The following is a 25500-nucleotide window of genomic DNA, read 5'->3' on the forward strand; positions in this document are numbered from 1 at the left end:
GCATGCACAAGTACATGGGGAAAGATTAAATATCTGGAACTCAAAACTTTCATGCTGTTGAATGCATGTAAAGTGAGGCTGTAAAATGTGTGTTAATATTAAATTCTGATCAATAAAGTTTACAAGGGAAATCAGTAGTTAAAGTATTTAGGAAAAAATTACTAGAAAATTCACATAAGCATTGTCTTAAGAAAGGATAGATCATCTGAAATTGTGTTATCGTCAGGACTGTTTATTTTTTCTTGCACGCTAATTTATGAAGTTGTAATTTTTCTCTGGCTTTAGCCCCTTTGCCCATCTCTGAGTGATGACAGAGCACATAGGGCTGGTTTCTTTCTGGCTCTTGCACTCTCTGCTCAAGCACAAGGGGCGTAATCTATTTTGTAAAAGAAGCATCTTCATCTTGCAATTTGATTTACTTTGTATTAAGATAATGTCTTAATGTCTGGGTAGTAATAAGGTCCTTGAGTCACTCTAAAACCTTCCACCTCCCTGAGGCAGGATCAGGTGTTTACAGGGCCCCTGAGGTTTTGCTCAAGGGAGCCAGGAGGTCCCAGTATTTACTGCAGCCTGGGCTGGTGTGACATAAACAGCCACCACAGCCCCGACGAGTCTCTTCTCCTCGAGGTGGGCTGTGTGAGGTAAATAGGCTCTGAACAACCTCATCTGGCTGAGGAGGTCTCTGCTTATTACAGGGAGGGGTTTGGGATTAGGTGCCCTTGAAAAGGTCCATTCCAACTCAAACCATCTATGCTTCTATGATTTAAAAACTATTTTTCTTAGGTTGAATTTGTATTTCTAGTCTAGGCTAGTATTCATGTGAGTTTTCAACTGGGCATTCCTGCAAATTTGGTTGCTGTTAAATTTACACCAAAGAAATCCGTGCTGGGGCTGATGGCCGGGTTTGACCCCCTGCAGGGGCAGCCCCTGGAGCCCTCTGGGGACGCTCCTGCCCCGGCTGTGCCGGCATCCAGCTGCCCAGGGGCCCTCCAGGGGCTCTCTGAAGTGCCAACAGCAGTACCGGGCTGAGCGGCACGGCAGGAGGCGGCTGACAGGGCGGCGTTAGCACACACTTTGTATAAATTCACACGAGACTATCCATAGCCGCTTCAAGCCGCTTGTCCACACCGACAGAAAAAAATACCTGGCTAAGGAAGATGAAAACGTTACTTTCTTTCGGTTACTCTGCAGAAACAAATTAGAACTTATTTCTTTATTTTAATCTCTTTAAAACTGTCGGGGTGTAAACTCCACGCGGGTGTTTGCTGATTCAGACATCGCGATTCCGCCTGCGCCGAGAGCTTTTTGTGCGAGCGAAGGACGAGAGCGGGGCACAGCCCCCGGCCCGGCTCCAGCCTCTCCGGGCTCCCTTTGGGCGCTGTCGGGCAGGGGAGGGCACGGCCCCCAGCCCGCCTGGGAGGGACAGCGCGCTTCTCGCGGGTGCTCGGCTGCTCCTGAACGTGAACAAAAATGTTTTGATTCGGGCTAACTCGCTATATGCGACCGCATTCTTTCTGTCTGGGGGATCCGGCTGCTCAAAAAGCCGATTTTAGAAACAGGAGGAAGATGTGCAGGGGCAGAAGTTGCACTGCCGGGCTGTGTAGTGTTGTGTAGTGCTGTGACAGCGATCCCCGGGTCCTGTCCAGCCCTCCGGCCCCGCAGGGTGCTCCCGGCTCTTTGGCTGAACTGTGACTCTTCCTCCCCGCACAACACACAAGGCTGGACAAGTACTGATAATGTCTAAAAGGAGATTAGATGTTTTTTCCTTGCTGGTGGCTCTAAAGCAGACGAGACAGAAGTGAAAAATGCAGTTTGTGGTAAGGCTTCATCACACACAGAATATGGATGTTTCCATATTCCTTGCAATATTCTTTGAGCCTCCTTTGGTATTGTTTTGTGATCTTGACTACCTTTGCTGGGTAGTTTTTATAAATCTACCTTCCCATGTGCACACGTGATGTGTGTATTACAGTAACCCAAATTATTTTGCATACTACATAAATTAGGACAGCAGGATCTAGAAGCAAGTTGGACACAAATGTAGTGAATTGCTTCTGCTTCTGGGCTGAGTATTCCACTCCAGGAGAGAGGAAGAACTGCAACAGCTGTTTCTGGAGAACAGAGTGGGTGAATCTGCAGTAAACCTGGGTACTGTGAGAACACCTGTGTAAAAGACACGTCTCAAATTTCAGCAGGTCTCAGTTCTGATTTGAAAAAGCCTCACAAATGTAAAGTCATTAAATGTGCTCCTCAGGTGAAGGTGAATATCTTGATCGTTTGGGGAAGGAGGAAAGAGTCGTGAGAATGCATTGGTATGGTGTTTCAGGTGCCTATGGGAGTGAGAGGTGATGTCAAATCCTTTTCTAATCTAGTGGGACTAGATTGGCACATTATCAACCTGGTACAATGCTGTAAGTGCCTTCAATCTGAAAGAAAAACTCCTTAGTTCTGTCAGATGTGCACTTATCACTGAATCCAAACAGATTATTTTTGAGGCCATCAATCTGGTATGCCAGACTTGTTTAATGCACTGAATCAGATGACAAAGCAGCACAATGAATTTGGTTCATGGACAGCAGCTTTTTACTGCAAATTGGACAACCATACAGATTCCCAGTTCCTTTTTTTTTTTTTTTTTTAGAGACAAAAAGGATGCCTGTATAAATCTTAAAAGCAGGTTTTTGCTTTGTCTTGTGAGGCAGTCTACTTTAGTCTTCTATTAGCTTTTATGAGTACCACCAAATTCAATGCAGTTAAAGTGGGCTAAATTAAGTTTGCTCCAGCTGTAACTAAAATGCCTGAGTACAGACTGCACACTATGTTGTGACCAACAAAGCAAACTGAAGGAAACTTTTTAACTACTACACACGTAGCAAAGCTCACAGCTACATATTTTGTCTCTTTTTAAAAATCTCTTCCTTTTTTCAGAGTAGGGAGCAGTGAAGTGTCTGTGACCAAACTTCCTGTTGGAATGTCTCACATCAATGCAGCTACAGCTCTGCAGATCTCTGTGCTGCTTTTTGCTCTTCCTGCACAGTATTTCATATCTTGGTGGTACAGAATGGACCCTGCCGAGCGCATCCAAGTAACAGAAAGGTTGTAAGACTCACCTTCCCTACTGCATTTATTTGTAAGAGAGTTCTTCTTCTCATCCCCAATGACACTTTGTCCTGGAAAGCTGGAGTGTGGGTGGATTGGATATTCTTATACAAAACCATTTAAATCATAACTTGGGCATTTTTGTGGCTTAATATGATGGTATTTAGTTTCAAAATTCAAATAGCAATTGTTGTTTTCTTCACAAAAATATCTTATTAATATGCATGAGTGCCTTAATCTCATTCCTTTTTGGGACATTCCAGTGTACATTAGTAAAGGTTATGTCCCTTTCAAAATATGAAAATCAAGTAACATTAGTTCTAATTTTCCATCACCTTTTGACACTTACTGTTATATTTTCTTGCATAGTATGACTCAGTACAGACTCTTAACCAACAAAATTCACTCACAGTAAATTACTTAAGGCAGTGACAATAACAATTAAGTAAGGAGTGCCATTTTGTTTATGAATTAAGAAGCTGTATATTGACAGAATCCCACACATATATCTCCAAATAAAAAGAGAAGACTACTACATCAGATCCAAATTTCTGATAGTGGTGTCCATTAGCATCTTGAAAATGAACCATGCAAAGAGAGACTCAGTTGTAAATGTGGCCTGTGCAATGTGCTGGCTCTGTGGTTCATCTGTGGAACTCCAATACATGAAGCAGGAAGAACAAAAGATTGTCCTGATGAAAAGAGAACTAAGCTTGGCTTATGCATAAAGACCCAGAGTGAAATAATTTTCAGGCCTCATGGCATGAATCAACCACTTATTATTTAGATTTATGCAAAAACCTGTAGGCTTTTTCTAATAGTCTTTTGATTATGTACACCATTTAAAAAATATCTCATGTTCGCTATTCTCAAATAACATTTGAAGCTGCACAATATGAATATAATTTAACAATTCCTATGGTCTGAGTACCAGAAGAAAGCAATCTTATAATGAAAAATGGTATTTTCCAAAATTTACATACAGTTTACTGGTACAAGTGATGATTGAAAGACTATTCATTTGCAGTGTTGATATTAATCTTAAGGAGATACTGTTCATGGTCACTGACCCTTTTTTCCTCTTTGCTACAGAAGTGAAACTTCAAAGTTTAAATAGTAAAAATCTGTATAAGAATATTAGATTTTTTTTTTTATTTATTTTTTTTTTTTTTTTTTTAATGATGGTAATTTTTACTTCTAAAGGATAATTGCCTCTTGGAGCATCTCAACAAGATCTTACTTGAGTCCAGATGTGTGGGCAGATCATTTAAAGCTGTGGGTTTCAAAGACAAGGTAGGGTGTAACCATCTGCACATAAGAGATTTCAGACATGGTCTGTTCTGAGCAGGAAGGCGTGTTGTGGGGGAAATAAATGAGAAAGAGGAAGTCTCTCTGATTTGCTTCTTGATCTGGAACTTTCTACCAGTTTTAAGAAAACCTTGTGCTTATATTCTACACAAATATCAAAACTGAACTCCATGCAAAACAAAACGTAACCCATGACAGTAATCCTGTATGTTATCCTTGAAATTTATCTGACTTTGAAGGCGGAACAATTAGCCAAATTAATGACTGTAAGCAATTACATGTTTGTAGGGTCAGATGCTAAAGCATTGGAGGACATCTTATGCTCTATATTGTAGTTCAAGAAAATCTAAATTAGGAATCACAGACAGAAAATCTGTGGGCTAAGAAGAAAGGAAATTTTGTTATTGGCCATGTAACAATTCTAGAAAAAGTAAAATTATATCAATTTATACATACACACCATTTTAATTTAAGACTGTTCATGGACTTCTTTTGGTTTGTTGAAGGGCTTATTTGTGAGATTTAATTCTTGTACAGTAGAAATACTCCAAAGGTTTTACTTTGTATGGACCTTCAAAGGTCCTTTATTCTTGATCCATGTACACTAATCAAGGGTGTCAAGTCTTCTGAACTGTGGAAGATCGTGACTTAATTTTGCTCCCAGCAAAACCTAGGGGAATGGTCTATGAATGGAATCAGAAACTGCTCTTAGGTTCACCATAAATTGCTTTTCAACTTTGTGGAAAGCTCCATGCATATCTAAAGATAAAGCCTGCAAAGATTAAATGATCCGCTGATTATCTGTATATAGTTGTAGCTGTTTGTGTCTTCGGAATATTTTATAAGAAATTGATTATCCTAAAAATAATGTCATTTGAGACCTTCCATATTAGCTGCTGTTTTTAACAAAGCAGTTGGACATGTTGAGATTTTGCCCATTCCGCTTTCTGCTAAGAGGTATTTGTCACCTTAAATCTTTCTACACATCTGAGCTAACCCAAAACTTTTGTAAAAAGCATTGTTTGGATAGATACCTGCTCTCACTTTTTTCCAGGCAGGGTGAAGGGAGTGACTGAAAGACACCATCAAAGAGGAAGGAGACTAGGACAACCTGTAGTTCTTTGGCACCAATCGTTTGCCAGCTAGGATGGATGGAGAATGTTACCCAAACTGTAGAGTAACATATTCAAAGAAATTAGTTTCATAGTATTTTTTTCCCCATTGGAACAAATTCCTTTTTCTTGTGTATTCCTTAGAAGTGTTTTTAATGAAAAACTCATGCAGGCTTCAAATTGTAGAGACATCTGTATTAAAGGCTTTGCAGTATCCCGCTTAGGATAATTAACCTTCTGATTATTACTAAAACTCAGCTCCTAAAGAACTTGTTTATATGTTATTAATTTTACATTTTAGGAATTCGTACAATGGAGAGAACAAAACTAAAAGTGATTACGGTGAAGCAGGACCCCATTCTTATTTTGCAGGTATTGAAGTTTTTGTAATCCTTTCATATTTTACTCATGATGTTGTCTATAAAGCTTCTATAGTGGATTTCTATACTTAATTTATAAATGGCTCACTGTTTTCCTTTTTTCATCTCTATAAACATGATTGATACTATTCAGTAAACAAAACAGAAGATATAAAATCCAAGGCCTCTTCCCCGTGTAATAGTTATCAGTATGTTGTTACTATGTGTATGTATTTTACAATATATCAGTGTATGTATTTTGTATTGAGGTACCGAACAGCAGTACAGCTTTCACTTGATTCAAATGAACTGATTTAGATCAATTTCATAAAAGGAAAAATAAATAGTTGACCACTTCGTTACAGGAAAAAAGCCCTAATCAGACTGAATGGAAGAATTCTGACCTAAACTGGCAAAAAATAATGTCACAATAAGTTACATGTAAGCACTGTAAAATACTGTATGTAAGGCTTAAGTAATTGTCAATGCATACACATGTTAATGCTTTCTAAAACTCTGTTAAGATCCCTATGTAATATCAAATGCATAGAAATAGAAAAGTGTCTTTCTTTCTTAGTGGATGTTCCTTTGTAAAATATACTAATTAATATTCTGGGAAAAAAAACCAAAGCACCTGTTCTTCTTACTCTATCAATGTAATTGTCAGTTCTCTTCAGATAGAAGTCAGAATAATTTCTGTTAAAATGTTTAATATAACTGATCAAACTTTTATCCTTGCTAAGTCTCTTTTTTTGTTAAATTAGAATCAACTCACGTTCACAGTCCAAAGCCTGAATATATTAAGTTCTGTGTGGGACACGTAATAATTCACAGAAGATTTGGCTACTCAGGAATCATTGTAGGATGGGATGTAAAAGCTAACACTCCGGAAGAACAACTACAACCCAGGTACTCTCCCGTGGAACACGTCTGAATGTACTAAACTCTTGCTTTATTAATATATACACAGAATAACTCAGGTTAAAATACCCTCAGAAACACTGTTACAGACCAACTTCCTGCTATCCTAGTGGCAAATACTCCAGAGTTCTGTATCACCTCTGCAGCTGAGTAGTACCTTTGCTGCTTCTGCACTGTGGTCCCAGTACAGTTGGCCTTTGCACCACTGAGAAGCTAAGCTTTACTGGTCAGGGCTGTAGTGACGTATCTCAAATTAAAACTACTCACTTCTTATACACAGTGTTGTTTAAAGTACCAGTATCAACCTATGATGTCTAAATAGATTTCTCCTGCTGTGTCACTAAAGTTGAGATGCTGTTAAGTCCTTTATCTGGTTATCCATAATTGGTGGCATCTTCACTGCACCTAAGAAATGTGTTTAAATCCTCTGTGTTTAATCAGTTTCAGTGAGAAAGCAATGTTTTTGATGATCTGGCTACTTGGAGTGTAAATCTATTTAAAACACATTTTTGTTAGAATTCTTAAAGCCTTTGAATTTCTCTTGCTTAAGTCCTTGTATTTGAAAATCAGATGCTAAATCTTTGTTGACAGTGCTAAATCTGGTAATGCAGTGCTGCACACTCTGCATGCCACTGATATGCTGCTCAAGTGGCAGCAAGACACAGATCGTTAAATCAGAGGACTGAAAATGAGGAAAACATGAAAATCTTCACCTATAGCAGAAAATGCATGTTCAGCCGAGAACTGACATTCAGACCCATTTTGTGCATTTGGTTCTTTCCCTGATGTAATTTTATCCAATTGTCACTCATCTTTGGCTTCTAAAACACCTGCATCTTTGTTTTCTTTTCTCCTTCCTCTCAGTAGTGTTATCACCAGCTGAACCCCCAAGATTTTCCCAGCAGACAGTGATTATTTTTAAGTACCTTCCGTGTGTTCTGAACTTTAGGCAGGGGCTTACTAAGATTGGTTCTTGTAAATCCCTCAAAACATCAGCCCAGGTTTTCAGCCCAATTTTTCCTTGCCTTCCTCTGACTTCCAGATCTTTACAAAATTACTAGGCAGAGGCCACTGCCTGTTCATTGATCAATACTGACTGCTTCATAAACTCCACCTGTATTCATCCATCACTTTTTGTGTTGATTCCTTTAGGCAGGAAAGTTTATGGATAGCAGCAAATATCATAGCCCATATTCCCTGGCCCAGGATTTGTTTTCACAGGCACTTCTTTGTTGGAAGATTCATATTATATACACATAGAAGTTGCCTTAGCTCTCTCCAGGATCAGACCATGGCTGTTGGAGGTGGCATTATGTTCTGAACTTGTATCTTCCTCTCTGGAGTTCAGTTGTCATTTGTGAAGGAAGAAGGTTGGTAGCAGATGGCCATGGGGACTATGTACAAAAAACAAGGATATTGCAAGTCTCATTTCTTGCAAAGTCTGTGGGGAAAAAAAGGTTAATTAAACTTCTAACTCTTAAAAAAAGTTTCAGATATGCCAAGAACTTCATGTGTTACAGTTCTGATTGCCGTATATTTAATTCTGACATTAGTAAAAACATAAAAATGAACTGGCTGTATATATATATATACATATATTCGCACATACATATATATATATATGCACATCCATATATATATACACACACATGTATCTCAAATGGATTTAGGTTCTGTAAGCTCACTGAAAGTTAATGGATTATAATATGTAATCTTTAGTCATCTCTCTTTAAGGCTGTTTATTTTCTTTCTATTTTTACAGGATCTAAAAGATACTCCTCACTATCGAATTCTAATTAACAAAGCAAATGAATTTTGCAAATCTACAGCTTATGTTCCTGAGGAAGAGATAACTGTTATTAGGGGATTAGAGGTAGTATTTATTTTTATTCAGTTGCAACTTGATTGTTATCCTGTATGTTTAAAAGTTGGCTGACCTTTGGTGTAATAGATACTAGCTGGGATGCAAAGTTAGTGAAAACTAATAGAGAAAGCAGATAGACAAGTTATTGCTGTACTTTCAAGCCTGGGTTTTTGGAAGCTGAAAAATTACCAAACTCACATACTACCCACTTTAAAGTGCCCAACTGCTGAGGTTTCCAAGTGTTTGAGCAACCTGATTTCCATTATGTATAGGCTGTTGCAGATGCAGACTTTTGTTTTGTGATTTCTGGGGATCTAGCAAAGTATCTTGGTTTCTCAGTTCTACTCTGAAAATCCTTTTCGAACAGCTCCTGCTCAGCTGCTGCCCACACTGAAGAATGTCTCCTTTCTTAACTGCAAAACTCCTTGGGAGCCAAAAATTCTGTTTTGCCTATCAGGGTAGAAGTAGCTTTTGATTCTGAGATTATGCAAGGCACACCGGATTTTTAAACTAGTCTGAGACTGTGATCCAGAAAACAACCTTCAGGCATGCCACATACAGATGGCTTTGTGCAAGGGACCCCATGGTGTTGTTTATGCATTCTTTGTGGATAGTGGCAGGGTCTGTATTTAAAATAACAGCAAGTAGGTGAAAGCATTCATCTAACAGGAGATGCCTGGTCTAGTCAAACAGAGCAGATTCAAATTGGTATCCTGTGCCTTTTGGAAAATCCTCCCAAAGGAATTGTCTAAGTCAGACTGGCCTGAAGACTCTCCGTGCTCTCTCTCCAAACTGTGCCACTGCACTTAAAGGACCCCTCTCAATCCCAGTGTGTGACACGATCACTTCATTTATTTGGGAGAAGCCTTAGTTCAGTCCATTCTGTTTTAGCCACCAATTGTAATATAGAATGTGCCAACATGCCTAAATTTATGAGCAGAAAATATGCTGTTCCAGATGACTATCATAAATATTTAAAACTACATTCTCCCCACACTGTATAAAAAAAGCACCTTTCACTATGCCAGTTAGCTGGCTACCTTCAGTTTCCTTTATATTCCATGGGGAGAAACAGATACTTCATCTTAAATATTTGCCTTGTAGAATTAGCTTTAAGGTATCAAATTGCTTTATTCACCTGCATAGCAGGTTAATTCTCCACACAGATTTATTAGAGAAACTGTTGGTAACAAGCTCACAAAACCAGGTATTTCAAAGTTATCTAGATGAGATTAATAGATGGTGAGTCATGCCTCATGTTCAAAAAGGTCTGTTGGATTGCCCTCACTCAGCCTTTTGTACAGCCTATATAGGCACAGTAATTTCTTGAAGAGTTGAGACTTGTCAGGATACTTTCCGAGCTGACAGTTCTGAGCCACTCACTGTGGGTTTCCTGCATCAAGACAAGGCTTGGATTGTCCTTGGCAGGTTTGCATCTTCATGTTGGACCTAAGGCTGTCACCTGGGCCTGTCACCATTTCCCTCACCACTTCTTTACTGCTCCTGCTGCCGCATAGGAGTAGGTAACTGATCCAGCTAAAAGAAATACCAAATACCTCTAACAGCAACATGAGTGGAAACTACTTCAGTAAGAAACAGTGCTGATTTTAAACACTGATGCTGGTGTAAATCTAGCTTGTAACATCTCATGAGATCTGTTCAACATTTGCAAACTACTTGGAGAGAGCTGCTATTCTGATGACAGAAATTTGGTTATGGTACACAGAAAATTCCATTGAAAGTACCTCTATGTACATTAAAACTCATCAGGAGGTTTCAAACAGTGCAGTAATTTCAATAATTCTTTTAACTATCAGTTTATATTTATTGCCAATTCTGATGCTTCTTCAACTTGAAATATTTTTTTCTCAGGTGTATCACCCTAATATGGAAACCTACTTCAATGGATATGATGGATCAAAATACATTATGCAGCCATGGTTGAAAAAACTCTACCCTCATGACTGAGGACTTCCGTGTCTGTACATGTAATGTACATCCTGACAAAAGATGTCCTTTTAAAACTTGAGCAAACAGAATCCATGATAAAATGTGTATTTTCTCCTATGATGAAATAAAACATTCCAAAGTAGGTTTTATGTTGAACACTCAATTTTGTCAGAAGCAAACACACTGCATGTTCAGTTTGCCATGACTCAGCATTGGGGATTAATTTCCTTAGAGTTTTGGAGGAAAGGTGTAAATGTAGCAGAGTTTCAGTCAGGAGTGCCAAACGTTTGGCCCATAAATATCTTGCTGTTTTACAGGAGCCAAAGAACAAAAATAAGCAGCTGTGAAGTGTATTTTCAGAATTAACTGTGACCTTAATTTTAGCAGATAGACTTACCATAAAAATGAAGTAAAAAAACATCAAAAAGCACAAGAAAGTATACATTTTTTATTAAGAAATGTATAGGATTTGAAGGTTTCTAGAGCAACTTGTTTCTCCTGTTTTCTTTTCCCTTTATCTCAAACACAGTAAACACTCTACAAGAAGCATGAGCAGTAGCATTCTCAATTCTTTCCTGCAGAGTCTGTGAATCAGCAGAGTGTGACAGGTGAGTGTCCATGTGGCCTCCCCACTCTTTAGTTTCTTCTTCTTTTATCAGTAAAGGCTTTCCCAATGCCTGGCCAAAGAGTCGACAGACTTCCTGGGCTTTCCGGCGCGTGTTCCCAACGGCGGTGACACACACTTGACGGCTGAGAGGCAGAAGCAGCAGCACAATAACCAGCAGGTCCAAGTGACCTACCAGTGTTCCTGCCAAGCTCTTTTTTTCAACATTGTGAGTTTTCTAACTGCAGAGATGCTAAGGCCCATGACCTTTCCCCAGCTTCTGGGCCACAGCTTGGGTGTTGAGGGGAGAGTGTGTGGAGGAAATGTCAGCACCTTCACTAGTTCTGATGAGATCAAGCATTTCTAACATCTGTGTGATGCAGGCATCCACGCTGAGTTGTGCAGAGCAAGAGTTCAGCCCTTGCTCCAGGCATTTCAGTGGCTCAGCTGCAAGGCACACCAGCACCTGCTTAACCTCACTGGCCATATTTCCTGATCTCCTCTGACATTCACTTCTGGCATCTCTGGAGCCTTTAACAGCAGCTAATTAAGCTTGCTTGGACCAGGGAGTTCTTTTAAGAAAAGAGGCAAAATCCCAACCAAGACTAAACTTCCTTCTGTCCCTCCCACTTAGTGGGAGAAGCCTGGACTGTGAATAGTCAATTCTTTTAACAGCTCAAGATTGTGAGCTTCAGGGCAGCATGTTTTGATGCTGAAGAAGTGCCACACATGGTTCTTTCCAGATCATGTCAGCAGCTAACAGTAATGGAATTGGCAAGGGTACTTAAAATTATCAACGCCTGATAACGCATGTGCACCCTCATGAATAAATACAAATGAAATCTACACATGATGATGTAATCAAAGCCAAATTCTGTTGACCTAAGATTCAGAGCAGGTAATACTCCAGTGGAAATCAGTGGGAAAATAATTTTTATTACATGCTGCTTTTGTACAGGGACAAGAACAAATTCTATCTTCTACACTGAACAGCATTACTTTATAAGTTATACTTAAATACTGCAATCTCTAACATAAATATTAATAGGTGTGAAGAAACTACTTGCTCCCATTGCAAACAACATAAATTATGTATTCATATTAACTGAGGCTGTAAGATTTTTGGTGTGTGAGAGAACTTACCGAAGGGTGTCTATGGCTTCTGGTGTATGGTAGAAATGAGGTGGACTGATGGTAACAGAGGTTCCTAACTTTTCAGTGAGTAGATTGCAAACATCCTGCATTTTTCCAAAATCACTGAATATGATACAGACCTGGGAGTGAGCGAACAGACAGCACATGAGTAATATTTTCATTTTCTACTATGACTCAACCCTGTTATTTAAATCAGTAGAAGGCCAGACATCTATAAGGTAACTAAATATACTAGTCCTGTATACAACTCCTACATTTATGCACTTATAAGACTTCTATATAGCCCTAGAGACAAGCATTAGGTTTGCAACAGAAAGAAGTTCATTAAATGGTTTAAAACTGAGGACTAAGAAATCCCTTTCTGAGGAAATGCGGCATTCTTGGTATGCAGACAATCTGAAGAATGAACATGCTCCTTGGTGCACATGACCAGATGCATCCTGGTTTGTCCCTTCTTAGATTGCTAGATGTTAATTATGCAGAAGCTCATGCAAAATGATGTGGAAAACATTGTGCATGAAGGAAAACTACATTTGAATTCCAAGCATTAGGTTAAAGTAACCTCAGCTATGAGATTAAGCTAAGTCAAGCCTAACTCAGCTTGCAGTGGGCTCCAAATCCTTTGTTGTCTGAACAGATTCACAGCAATGCCATGGGGAAACTGGGAACTTCAGACTTGGGTTAAAAACAATTTAAATACCTAGCTGTCTCTGGCTTTAAGAATCATTAAATGAAGATGCATTAGGAATTCAGGTCTTTCCCAAATGCTGTGAAGCAGGAATCACTATCAGCACTGGATCCAGAGCCCAACAGTTTTCCTGGTGGAAAGTCTAGCCAGGCAGCAGGCAGCTCTTCTCTGTGGCAAAGCACAGCTGCCAGGACCGAAGAAATGACACTGAACTGATAGAGCATTAAGGAATCAGAAATCCCGAATCCCTAACTCCTTTTTTAGAAAAACTAAAACCTCATCTTCACTTCCAGTACAGTGCTATCATCATGAGTCAGGTTCACTTTCTCTCTTATCCCTGACTCCCTTCTTTTTGCATACTAATACAGCTTCCTCAGGAGTGGAAGAAAAAACCTGCAGTAAAGAAAATTCTACTGCCAACACCTGTGACATACACTTGCCCCCGTGGCTGCTGCAGTCTATGCATCACTCTACCCCAGTGCAGGGATATGACACAGAAATCCAAGTTACAGCATGTCAGCTGCACTGCAGCAGCTTCCTGTGTGCATACCAGAGATTTATCTTGTGGAGAATGAGATAATTCAAGGAAGCTGAGTCTCTCAGTGGGTCTCTCTTATGAAGAGTAAGGTAAAAAGTAGTTATTGACAATAATCACAAAGTAATTAATGCTCCCATCTTGTTACCCTTGATAGCCTTTTGGTGTAGTACCTGAATTTTATCCTGGTTTGTTTCTTTTGCACTGGTTCAGTGGCTCTGAAAGGTGCAGTGTCAACTGAACAGAGACTAAAGATGAGGCTACACTTACAGTTTTTTAAGTGGGAGTTCTTGTCATACATATAAAAAGCATACATCCCCCTGTGACGTTTTGCCAGAAAAATGTCATAGCTATATTTTGTGGAAAGTCTCACCATGAGGACTGCCACAGTGTTTTCCAGATTGCAATCAGCATTTATAAGATTTATTGCTTCTAGGGGATGGAAACAAAAGAACTATGGGTCTTAAGCAGGAGATAAATTGCTCAGACTGGGGCATTTCCAGGCACTCAGGAACTTCACTGTTAAAAAGAAGCACTTGATCAGGTACCCTCAAGGGCAGAAAACAACTGAGCAATAGCTGATTTTTGCTGTTCCTCCTCCTAAAAATATCACAATTTTCATTTAGAGCTACATCTAATAAATTCTACTTACAATTACAGAGAATACTTGAACATTAAAATGCAAAGAAATGTTTTAACTTCATCAGTTATTAAGGTTAAAAGTGTAGAAAAGTAAGGTGAGGCTATGCAAAACTATTAGAGACATTCCAAGGTTTGGATAAGGCTGTAAGTGACAAGAAGTTACGGTTTATAAGGAGGCAACTGTATTAAGAAAGGCACAAAACCAACATAATCTTCCTCCCATGAGAATGTCATGCAATAAATGAACTATTATGATAAAGATATTATAGAGCTTTGTGATCTTACACACAACTTCATTCTTTTGCGTATTTTCCTTTGTTACAGCATGAATTAAAATTATCTCCTTACAGTTGAAAGAATATCTTGAATTCTTCATTATACTTTTAAATAGCTATTTGCCTGGGAATTTTTCAGTCTTCTAAAAATTCTTTACAGGAGACAAATCGTAAAGAGTTTATAGAATGAAGTAACACAGGACTTCTAAGACTTTACACATAACACAGATATAATGGCAAACTCTTGAACAGAGAAGTGAGTGGAAATGAGTTTTAAATTCATTTATATTGCTAAAGCAGGCAAACATGCTGGTCAATGGAACTTCACTGGTTTATGAAGCTGCACTAATGAAACAAGGACATACATAAAGGGAGAAGCAAGGAGGGCCTAATCTCTGCATTAAGAGTGGCCACAGTGCTACCTCAGCATGCAGGGCAGCCAAAACAGCAGCACTGTGGCCACATTCTTCCAGTTCCAACCCCTGGGTCCCAGGCAACCACACAACTCTGCAACAGCAATTACAGCTGCTCCAAGCTGCTCACAAATCAACACTAAATCCAAGCAATTAGCTTTCCACATATAATCCTTACTGGATAAAAACCAACAGCAGAAGACAGATAATTGGTTAAGTTACCACTCAAGACTGAAGTTGTGGGCCTAAGCTTGTCTGTAGCTTAAACAAGAGTTCATATAATAATTAATGGTAGTGTTTTATTAGAGTTTAATTTTTAAGTACAGGTCATCTAAAAAACATGGTGATTTAAGCTCTCAAGGTAGTAGGTGTCTCCATGAGGAAGCTGAAGTCATTCAGAACATGACACTTGATGCACACCATTTAAGTATCTTAAGACTCATTTTAAAATCCAAATTTTGTTCTCCAAATTCTCAATAATTTCTGTATTTATTAGTGTTATTTAGATGAGAATATGCCTTAAAGCAAGCAAACTAAGGAGGCTGAACCTGCTTAAGAGGGCTGTAAACCACAGCTCTATAAAACAGCTATCATTTTATTGCAGGCTTCCAGGTTTACTTTGTAAGAATCTCTAAACTTGCTGGGTAGTGATTAAAGTTTTATGGTCTAAAAAAACACATTAGCTGAACACACATAATCTCCCTCAGTGAATGTTTCAAGCACAGCTTTTATTTCCTACTACGGCATGAATGTGCAAATACATACTTCCTTTAGTAGATACTGAGGTAAATAGGATTATTCCCATAATATCTGCATTTCACAGAGCACTTTTTACCTACAAAATTCTGAGCCAATTACCCAGGAAACAATTAGCTTTACTTTACTTAGAGCAAGCTGATGGCAGAGCTGTATAGAACAGACCAAAATCCAGGTGCTGTGCAACTGTGGTCTAAGCAGATCTTGCATTTGCTCCCAGTTCAAGGAGCTAAAATAATGAAAAAAAGGAATCTGAGCTGAGGAAAAAAAAAGGTTATTAACTGGGGCAGCTTTCTGAACTCACCAACTCCTTGCAAGAAGCAGAGGGCAGGAAGGGCTATGGGTGAAGGAGAGTTCAGAATTGTTGGTTTGCTCACACTGCCCCAGAACCAAATATGCCGGTCTGTAGCATCAAATAACATTTAAAAAGCACACATTCATCTGAGAAGAAAACAAGGTCTGCACACAACAGAAGAGTACAGCTGAACTCTGCTATAAACTGCAGTTCTTAAATAGTTTTTTTTGGACTATGCTGCTGCTATGCTCCTTGGTCTGAGAAAAGATAGTCTGCAAATTTTTATAGGTTCTTGACACACTTCTTATCATTTTATTTTATTTTTATTTTTTATTAGGTTGAATACATACCTCTGCTTCCATCTGGTAAGTATTTTCTACTCTACTAAAATCTTCTGTTACAGTCATATTTTCTTCCTAAAACAAAGTAGAGGAATAGAACCTTAAAAGACAGAAATTAAGCATCTGCTGTACGTACATGGTGCCCTATAAAAGCTGAATTGTTTTGGCATATTACTTATGACTTTCCAACAGAAATTTTGAATTTTCCATGCAAATATCTTTGGTTAGAAACTAGCTGGATATTAAAGACTTCTTGCATTATTCTAAGTCAATTATATAGTCACTCTATAATATGATTTTGGTGCTCTTCCCTTGAAGAGAACAATTAGGTCATAAAAGTGGCTGCTAGGTAGAAGCTGTGTGCATTAGTGTGCAACTGTAAATTCATCTAATACAAGAAATCTAGAAGCTTCAATTGCTTTTAGAAAGTTAGTATGTGAGAAGTGCTTTTTAGGGCCCTATTTTAAGATATTTTTGCAGCAGCAGCAGCTTGTAGCAAGGTCATATGAACAAAGAGCTCACAGCTATTATTCTGGTATAATGGTAACCCTTGAAAAAGGCTCTTCCACCAGTGATACCTTGGCATCAACAGCAGCTACACTGGTCAACATAATGGCTGCACTGAGCCCTAGCAAATCCTGTAGGACATATAAATAAGATACTGAACTCAGGAAGATACAGAACAACTGCGGTTACATGTGAATATTTGACCAGCTTGCCACTGGTCGAACAGTCAGGTATCTTTCACCCACATCCTTCTGCAGTAAACAGTTTGAACAAACAATTTATTGTGAAATTACTCCAACATAGCAAAAACAGCACAGCCTATAGTTTAATTGCAGCTTTGCAGATAACACTCATGAACTGTAGTAAAGCAGATACCCAGCCCTTCCAGTTACTAAAGAAGTTTTATTTACTAAATTATTTTGCATAGGAAATATTTGCCTTCAATGTTGACACATTTCAAAAATTGCTTTGTGTCAGAATATTTCCTACAGACACTCAAGTCTTCAAGTTTATGATGCAGCATGCATGCATGCATAAGTTTATGCAAATGACATTAACTATGAGAAGCATTTTCCTTTAGAGATATTATATGGTTTTATTATCATTGCATAGCAATCTACAAAAAACTGCAATTTAAAAATTTGTATCACGATTGATTGGTAGTGCACAAATTCAAAAACAACAATCCTGTATTTTAGACATTTTCAGAAAACCTCTTCTAGTAAGAACAAGGATTAGTAAGTGCCAGTAGTCTACAAAAGCTGTATTTTTTCTTTTATGTGGCTGGCTGGGGTTTGCTAAAGAGAGATCAAGACAGTCTAGCACCCACAGCTCATTCAATTTACAAAATGGGGCAAATGTTACTATTTATGATAGAATCCAATTACAGTTGTCAATAAAGAGTTTTTCCCCAGAGGTTTCACATATCTTACAGACATTACCACACAGCAAACACCAACTTCTACAATTCCTATCTTACAGAAATAGCTGTGCTGTAACACAACTGTAAACATAGAAAAAATGCATTTGTTTTCCCCTGTCCCCTCTCCTTAATCCTTTTTAAAAACAGGTTCTCTTTCCTGTTGAGGAGACCCAAGCCTCGGAATCTGGCTGTGCCCTCCCAACGTTCCTGTGTATTTAAGGACACTGCCATCCTGTGGCACCAAGTGCTATGGCAAGATCGATATTATGGAGTGAAGGATCATTTTGCACCATGTACTACAAAATTTCCTTCACAGCTAATTTTGATCCCACCAAATTTGACAGTAGCTGCATGTGCTACTGAAGATAAATGGACAGAATAATTGCTGAAGTCAGAACAAGGTGGCCTTCTGTGATAGATTTTCCGTTATATAGTTCCCTTCTGTTTGTGACTATGTTCCCACAAAGATAGGGAAAAGACAGGTAGGAGACAACAGAACTTTAAATTGGAATCAAGACTGAGACTACTTCAAAAGCAAGAATTTTCCTTCCCTACTGTTATGTCTACTATTCATATTTTGGCTGAGGAAATATCCATTTGATTGCACTAGCCACAGAAGAAATACTTTTCACTGTGACTTAGGGAAAGCTGCACTTCAGGTGTTCTGGACATCTGGAATAACTTTCTCCATTTTCTAAATCTGTGGGCCAAGAATCACAGAAAAAAAAATTAAACAGATATAACAATACTGGTATCTCAAGCACCCCAGAAGCCACTGAACAGCTGTTAACAGAATCACACTTGAATACTGCTTATAAAGCCTATTTTTCACGAGGCATCATATCACTGCTGCAGGCACTCCAAAATATACAAAGATGCAAAAGATAGTCAATATCCCATTGAGCATCTCAAGTCTAGAAATATGTTTTGCTTTATATTTTACTCTTTTCAACTGAACACAACCCTTCTGAAAAATGTCTTTGTCACAGTACCATTGTGTCCACCCTCATGACACTGGCTGTTTATAGGAATGACTGCTCTTTTCCTCAGACGAGAATAGGGAAAAAAATAAACGGGTAAGTTAGCAAAAGCACACTTCAAGGAGACAAATATGCAACAATACACTAAGAGAACAGCCCATATGCATATAAAATTATGTGTTCTGCTCCCAGCTAATGACTTAGCAAAACTATGAGACTTTTTTATGACACACAAGTCAAGCCTGAACAAGGGAAAGTGTTTATAGTTTGGAATGTACACTAATGCCTGTTGGGTAATGTATGCTGATATGTGTAACTGTAAATAAAAAATATCTGGAGACACTTGAAATGTCTCTTAAAATCTATTTGTACATTTGGACTGATATATCCAGTGTAAGTTTACATTATGAAAAATAAAGATATCTCAACAATCAAAAGATTTAGCTTCTTCCATCTGATCATGGCATTTTTTGTTCTTGGCACTATGGAAATGGTTAATGAGAGCCTTGATGTATGCTCCTGTCTCCTGACAGTCATTCACAGTGTTTCCAGATAGTTAAGGATGGTGAGCACCTTCTGGGATTGGGTAGCTGTGCTCCAGCCTCTCATCCCCTCACTCCATCTTGTCTGTTTCGCATGAGATGACAGAATGATAACCCAAAAACCTATGGTGAGAAAGTTTCTGCTGCTTAATGAAGAAATAACAAGTATATGTAAGAGTCATTACAAGAAAGACAAAAAGCAGATTTGTACTCAGCAAATGCAGGGTACTCTGGAGGTATTTCTTTAAATATGTGGTAATATAAAAAAGGTGATGCCTTACACAGGTTTTTATCTTCATTCAAGGATATACTGACATTGGAAGATTTTGCAACTGAGCAAACTTTAAAACCTTTTTTAACTGATTGTATGGATTTGCATTGACAACTGTGACTCCTGAATAAGTTTTGAAATATGGAGAATATTGCACAAATCCAAGGGAGGTATCCCAGTTCAGACAATCTCTAACCCAGAGCCTACCAGATACAGTTTGCTAGATGGTTTGTTTTGTTCAATAACACTCTGATAGGTACAAGAAATATTATCACTGTTATTTTAAACAAAGTGCCAATGCCAACTGTTAGATATAGCCATTAAAGAAAACAAGTGTCCTCTCCACAACACTCCCCAAATAAATCATAGGTAGCAAATATAAAATCTGTTTGCTCCTAGAGAAAGAGAAGAAAATGTTACTTTTGAGCAGCTGGGCTGATTAAGGGAGATTGCTTTGAAGGCTGCAGGGAAAGTAAAATCAATGGGGAAACCACATTCTGTGCTCTGAAGTGCTGCATATACTTACAGCACTCTATAAATAAATGCCACTATGTGCATCTATTTCTGATTAAAATCCTGTGTAAATGTATATGGAAATCAGGTGCTGCCCCCAGGCATCCTGACAAGCTGCTAATGCAGCTCCTGCTGCTGCTGCAAAGGTTATGCACTTCTGATCTCACTGACTTCCTACTATAGCAACAATAAGGGTTAAGGAAACTGTCCTGTGGATTAATTAAAAATAAATATATAGCATAGTTATATGATTTCTAGGAAGACCTTAGATAAGCTTGCAACAACTAGAACCATATGGAGATTGTGAAGAGTGATTAATTTTACAGTTGTCTAGAATGGTATTAGCTGCAAGTGAAGTTAGCAAACGCAGTTAAGAACAAATTGCCAGCAGTGAGAGTTGTTAGTGGAAAAGCTGCAAGGCAAATAAAAGCTCCAGCAGTAGAGTGATTTAAAACTGGATGGAACAAAGCACTAAAAATTATACCGTGGGGAACTACTCTGAAAAAAAAATAACTTCATGTTGTTTTTCTTAGAGTTCCCTAGAGCTAACACTTTGCTAACACTGAGAAACCCACAACTCAAGCAGCATTTCACAGTCTCTCAACTAAGTGGAAAGAACATTTCCATTCTCCAACACACAGCATCTCTGAAACAGAAAAAGATTACTGTGAAATTATCGTAACTATAATAGGACACTGAATGCTCTCACATTGTGAAAACAGCCCACTCTCCACCCTGCTTGCCTGCTCACATTACATTTCTGAACCTGACTGTTATAAACCCAAATAAAACCATTTGTTTGTCCAAGTCCTACTTCAGTTTGCAATCATTTTTTCTAGCCTGGAGTGGTGCACACAGCCCCTCTAAAGCACATTTACCTATTTAACAACCTGCCTACTCCTGTTGTGTGCCAGCCACCATGGGTTGGATGCTCCATGCTATCCCCAGTTCAATCAGTCTCAAGTCAAAACTGGAAGTCAGCTGTTCAGATTCAGTGTAGGGTAAATATCTGCAACTATCTTTTCTAATCTAGCCATGCTCTGAAGGCCTATTTAATTACAGTCAGGACAAAAATGCCCCATAATCTGATAGCTTACCATGGTGGTGGGTACAAAGCTTAACATTTTCTCTACTAATAAGAACAAATGCACACTGAATTGCTTTGTCTTCTCCCATTCCTCTTAAAATTTTAACTCCTGCTAACTCACTTAATAGAAACTGAAGGCATTTAACCTGTAGTCCCTTATAAAAATGCACCAGTTTAGGCTGCAGGAGTCATCCTGATGGCAATGGAACCCATGACAAATGCTGCCTACTGTGACAGACATGCCCCTAGCCATGATCAATACCAGAGCAGCCTCCGTGCCCCCTTGCCATCTAGTCCCAGAGTTACAATATGAGCTTTCCCGGGCTAAGTGGTCTTCTTTATTGCCTTCTTTATTCCTGAACAATTTGTATAGATGCTACAGAGACTGCATAACAGTTAAAAAAAATACCCAGATAATCCTATTTTGTTTGGGAAATGAAAAGGGGGAGCCAGTATTTATCTTCAAAAGCATGCAGCACCTGAAATGTGGACATGCAATTTCACTGTGGGTACATCACTGTTTAGGCCGAGTAATTTACTCTCTTACTTTGCATTTGCTAACTCTGGCTTGCACTGTAACATCATGCAGCATCAGGAAACCCTTCTGCAATTCTTTTTTACTCCACTGAATAATCTGGCGTTCATAGCAAACTCTATCATCTCCCTTATTCCCTAGCTTATCTGTGAATACACCCAAAAGGCACAAACTTCCTAGAGAACTTCAGTAAGAAGTAACTTTCGAAAACTTGTTTCTAAATTGCTTGTTCCATAAAAGACCAGCTTTTTTTCCCCTGTTTTTAAGAACTCTATGTGTGGAACACTGTCCAAAACTCTTTTGTGAAATCCAAAGACATCATTAGCACAATTGTTAGGGCAAATATCACCCTTATGGAGCATTTACTCTTTGGACAAAACTTTAAAGGCAAGACTATGATTTTTTTCATAGTTGCGAAATTACTTCCAGAGGCTAAAAAACTCACTGTAGTAAAGGAACTTTTTGGGTCTATAAGTGGCTTCTATCACTTCAGCTATCTTGATCATATCCCATGTTTTTCAAAACCTCTTCGCTTAAGTAAAACAAAAAAAGAGAGAGAGGAAAAGAGCTCTGTATGTGTTTGCTGCTAAGGTCTGGTAATCACACGGTTATTCTGGCACACAGAGGTACAGGTTATGCTGCTGTGTACAACTTTATCAGCTTCACTCGCGCACACGGGCGAATGCTGTATTACATGAACAAATCACGGGATTAGGTTGGAAAAGACCTCTGATATCACAGAGTGCAACCTTTGACCAAACACCACCATGTCAACTAGGCCGCGGCACTGAGAGCCACCTCCAGCCTTTCCTGAACGCCCCCAGGGCCGGCGATTCCACCACCGGGGGGGTCGAGGCAGGATGTCTCTCACATGCTCAACAAGCAACCTGTTGGAAAGCCCGGGCAGCGGCATTCCCCCTTTTCCGCTGGAGCCGGCATTGCTGCAGCCTTCCAAATACGGGCGGGCTTTCCCAGCGGCGTCCCCGCGGTTCCCGAGGCGGAGGACCGAGAGCTCCAAGCCCGCCGCTGCCCCGCTCCCCGCCGGCACCCAGGCCCTCCGCAGGCGCCTTTCCTGCGGGCCGGGCCGGCACCGCACCCCGCCGGCCGCCCAGCGGGACCGGGACCTGCCTCGGGAAGCGGGAACTGCTCAGCCCGCTGCCCCCCTCGCCTTCTCCCGGGGCCCGCCCCGGCGCCTCACCGGGACGCCGCGCTGGCGGGCGATGTGGGCGATGTACTGCAGCCGCCGGGACACGCTGCTCCGCGCCGCCGCCGCCGCCTCCTTGCGGCTGCTGAGCCGCAGCGACACCCGCGCCCGGTCCGGGCGGGCGCTCAGCTCCGCGCTGCCGCTGACATGCACCTCCCGCTCGGACAGCGCCGGGGGCCCGACGCGCCCCTCCGGGACCGGGGCCGGGGCCGGGGCCGGGTCGAGCTCGGCGAAGACGCGGGAGAGGGGCGGCGCCATGGCCGGGCTACGGCGGCCCCACGGCCGGGCCACGGCGGCCCCTGGCGGCACCATGGCAACCCCGGGGCGCCGCCTCAGCGCCCGCCCGCCCCCGCCGGGCTCCGCAGCGGCACGGGGGCCTCGGGGTCGGAAAAGAGCTCTGGGATCATCGAGTGCAGCCTATGGCCGGGCACCACCATGGCACAGAGTAACATATCCAGCCTTTCCTAAAACACGTCCCCAGATGATGATTCCCCCGTCGTCCTGGACACTCCCTTCTGATTTAGAGTCAGCCTTTCCGTGAAGAAATTCTTCCTAATGTCCAACTTGAACCTCCCTGGTGCAGTTTGTGACTATGTGCTCCTATCCTGTCGCTGGCTGTCTGGGCAGTCCCTCAGGGGTTCCCGAGGGGCCGCTGCCACAGCAGAGCCCGAGGTGGCGCCCAGGCCTGGACGTGACCGAGCACAGGACAGGAGGACAAGGTTCATGCCCTGGCCCAGGCAGGATCACCCAGAGAAGTTTGCCTAGGTCCATGTCCAGTTGAATTTTTATTATTTCAAACGATGGAGATTCCAGAACCTCTCTGAGCAACCCAAGTCAGCGTTTGGCCATACTCGGAGTAAAAATTTAGGGGTTTTATGTTCACCTGGAGTGTCATGTGTTTTAATCTGTGTCCCCAGGGCAACACTGAAGGCAGTCTGGTTTCCTTGTCTTCCATCCATCAGACATCTATGTGGAGACTGATAAGATCTCCCTGATCTTTCTCTAGGCTGTAGTTCAGCTCTGTCAGCCCTTCCTCCTAAGAGATGCTCCAGTCCCTTCATCACATTCATGGCTTTTTGTTGCACTTTTTTCGGTATGTCCGTATCTTCCTTCTGTTGGGGAATCCATAAAACACTCCAGGTGTGCCTCACCAGTGCTGAGCAAAGGAGAAGGATCGTCTCTCCTGACTTGCTGAAATGCTTCCCCTACTCCAGCCCAGGATGCCACTGGCCTATTTTGCCATGGGGGTCCATGATCCACCTGGTGTCCATTTCTGCTTTCCAGCCAGTGAAGCTCTAGTGTGCACTGGTGCGCAGCGTTGTTCCTCCCCAGATGCAGGTTTTGATGTTTCACTTTGCTGAACTTCATGAGCTGTTTCTCAACCCAGTTCTTCAGCTGGTCAGAGTGACTATGAAATGAGTAACTCAGTGATATATGGTCCCGTTTGTGGAATGAGGATTTTTGGGAAGGACTCTGGATATGTCATTGCTGTTTACATTTGTGGCACGTTGTGTTTGGATTACCTGAAATCTGTAATCTGGCACAGAGGCTGGAATGGTACTGTATGTTTATACAAGGTCTTGCAGCCTTCAGAATTCATATTACGAATACTGGAACGTCTCTGTTACATGATACAGATAAATGTTGCTGTGCTTTCCTCCTAGATAAAACCATGACATGCAAAGACATCAAGATCTGATTTTAACACTCAGATGAAGATTCCTTGAAGGTGTCAGGCAGCAGAAATATTGAGTTGAAGCCCTGTCTTTTTTCCCCTTCATTACTCTGCTTGGTGTGGTGTGTGCTTCATGTCCTGACATTAGACAGCTTCTGTACAAATTTTCTTGCTTGTCATTAATATCACATCTGCCTTAAGAGGTATCAGTGACTTTTGCCTGCTTCATGACTTTCAGAGCCTTCTGCCTTTGAATCTGGTTTTCTCTCCGTATTTGCTGAACACTTAAAGTGTTCAAATGAAACAGAGTGAACCTCTTAGGTATTCATTACCTCTGGAGATGACACTCCATGTTTCCCAGCAGGAACAACCAGAAGCAGAGACTCTTAAAACTTTGAGTGCAACTGACTTTGATCAAAGTTGCATGACAAGTCAAAGAAGCAGCTTGTAACAAAATCCAAAAATATCAGTGCCTAGTCACTTAAAATAAATCAATTTGAGAGCATGCATGAATAAATTCTGGGCACTGCTGGCTTTAAGAAACAAAATATGAAAAGGAAAATAAGTGCAGGGGAAATTATAAATGTATATTCCTCAGAAATAAATTCTTTCATTAAACAGAGAGTTAAATGCTTTTGTAGTAGTCTGTCACACCTGTACATACCTTTTTTTTTTTTTTTTTTTTTTTTTTTTGCCAAGATATTTGTAGAGGAATTACTTAAATATGTAATAGTATCAATTGACATACTCTAAGTATTAAATGGTGCTTGTCAAGAAATCATTAATAAAGCTTTTAAAGAACTCTTGGACTATGTAATGAAACCAAATTGTGTACTCTCCATTTTTTTCATGTTCAAGATAATTCTGATTTAACCATTGATTAAAAGTGATTTGTCTTTTTATGAGACAGCCTAGAGGAAACAAAATCTGTGGCAATATTTATACTC

General features: G+C 40.3%; 2 protein-coding genes across 5 annotated transcripts; one reads left to right on the plus strand and one right to left on the minus strand.

Annotated features, from left to right (window-relative positions):
• Positions 1–1099: 1099 nt before the first annotated feature.
• LOC310906986 (uncharacterized protein) lies at positions 1100–10738 on the plus strand. 4 transcript variants are annotated; one of them, XR_014589510.1, is made up of 5 exons: positions 2284–3096; positions 4303–4392; positions 5821–5891; positions 8562–8672; positions 10536–10735. XR_014589510.1 is itself a non-coding variant. In XM_083856755.1 (4 exons), exons 2-4 carry the CDS (start codon positions 5832–5834, stop codon positions 10629–10631), a joined length of 267 nt encoding a protein of 88 aa, XP_083712881.1. In that variant the 5' UTR covers positions 1100–1147; positions 5820–5831; the 3' UTR covers positions 10632–10738. The 4 variants fall into 4 exon arrangements, 3 of the variants coding, with proteins under 3 accessions (XP_083712881.1, XP_083712880.1, XP_083712879.1); XM_083856755.1 differs by lacking the exons at positions 2284–3096; positions 4303–4392 and adding an exon at positions 1100–1147 and having other exon boundaries at positions 5820–5891; positions 10536–10738; XM_083856754.1 differs by having other exon boundaries at positions 2284–4392; positions 10536–10738.
• A 174-nt stretch (positions 10739–10912) lies between these two features.
• On the minus strand, positions 10913–23136 carry IRAK1BP1 (interleukin 1 receptor associated kinase 1 binding protein 1; the record flags this gene model as incomplete). The annotated part of the gene is made up of 4 exons (XM_083857638.1): positions 10913–11363; positions 12361–12491; positions 16327–16392; positions 22873–23136. The coding sequence occupies 4 exons, from the start codon at positions 23134–23136 to the stop codon at positions 11093–11095; spliced, it is 732 nt and encodes a 243-aa protein (XP_083713764.1). The 3' UTR covers positions 10913–11092.
• Positions 23137–25500: the final 2364 nt, after the last annotated feature.

Source organism: Zosterops lateralis, assembly GCF_965231275.1.
Source record: "Zosterops lateralis genome assembly, chromosome: 3".
Taxonomy (NCBI): Eukaryota; Metazoa; Chordata; class Aves; order Passeriformes; family Zosteropidae; genus Zosterops; species Zosterops lateralis.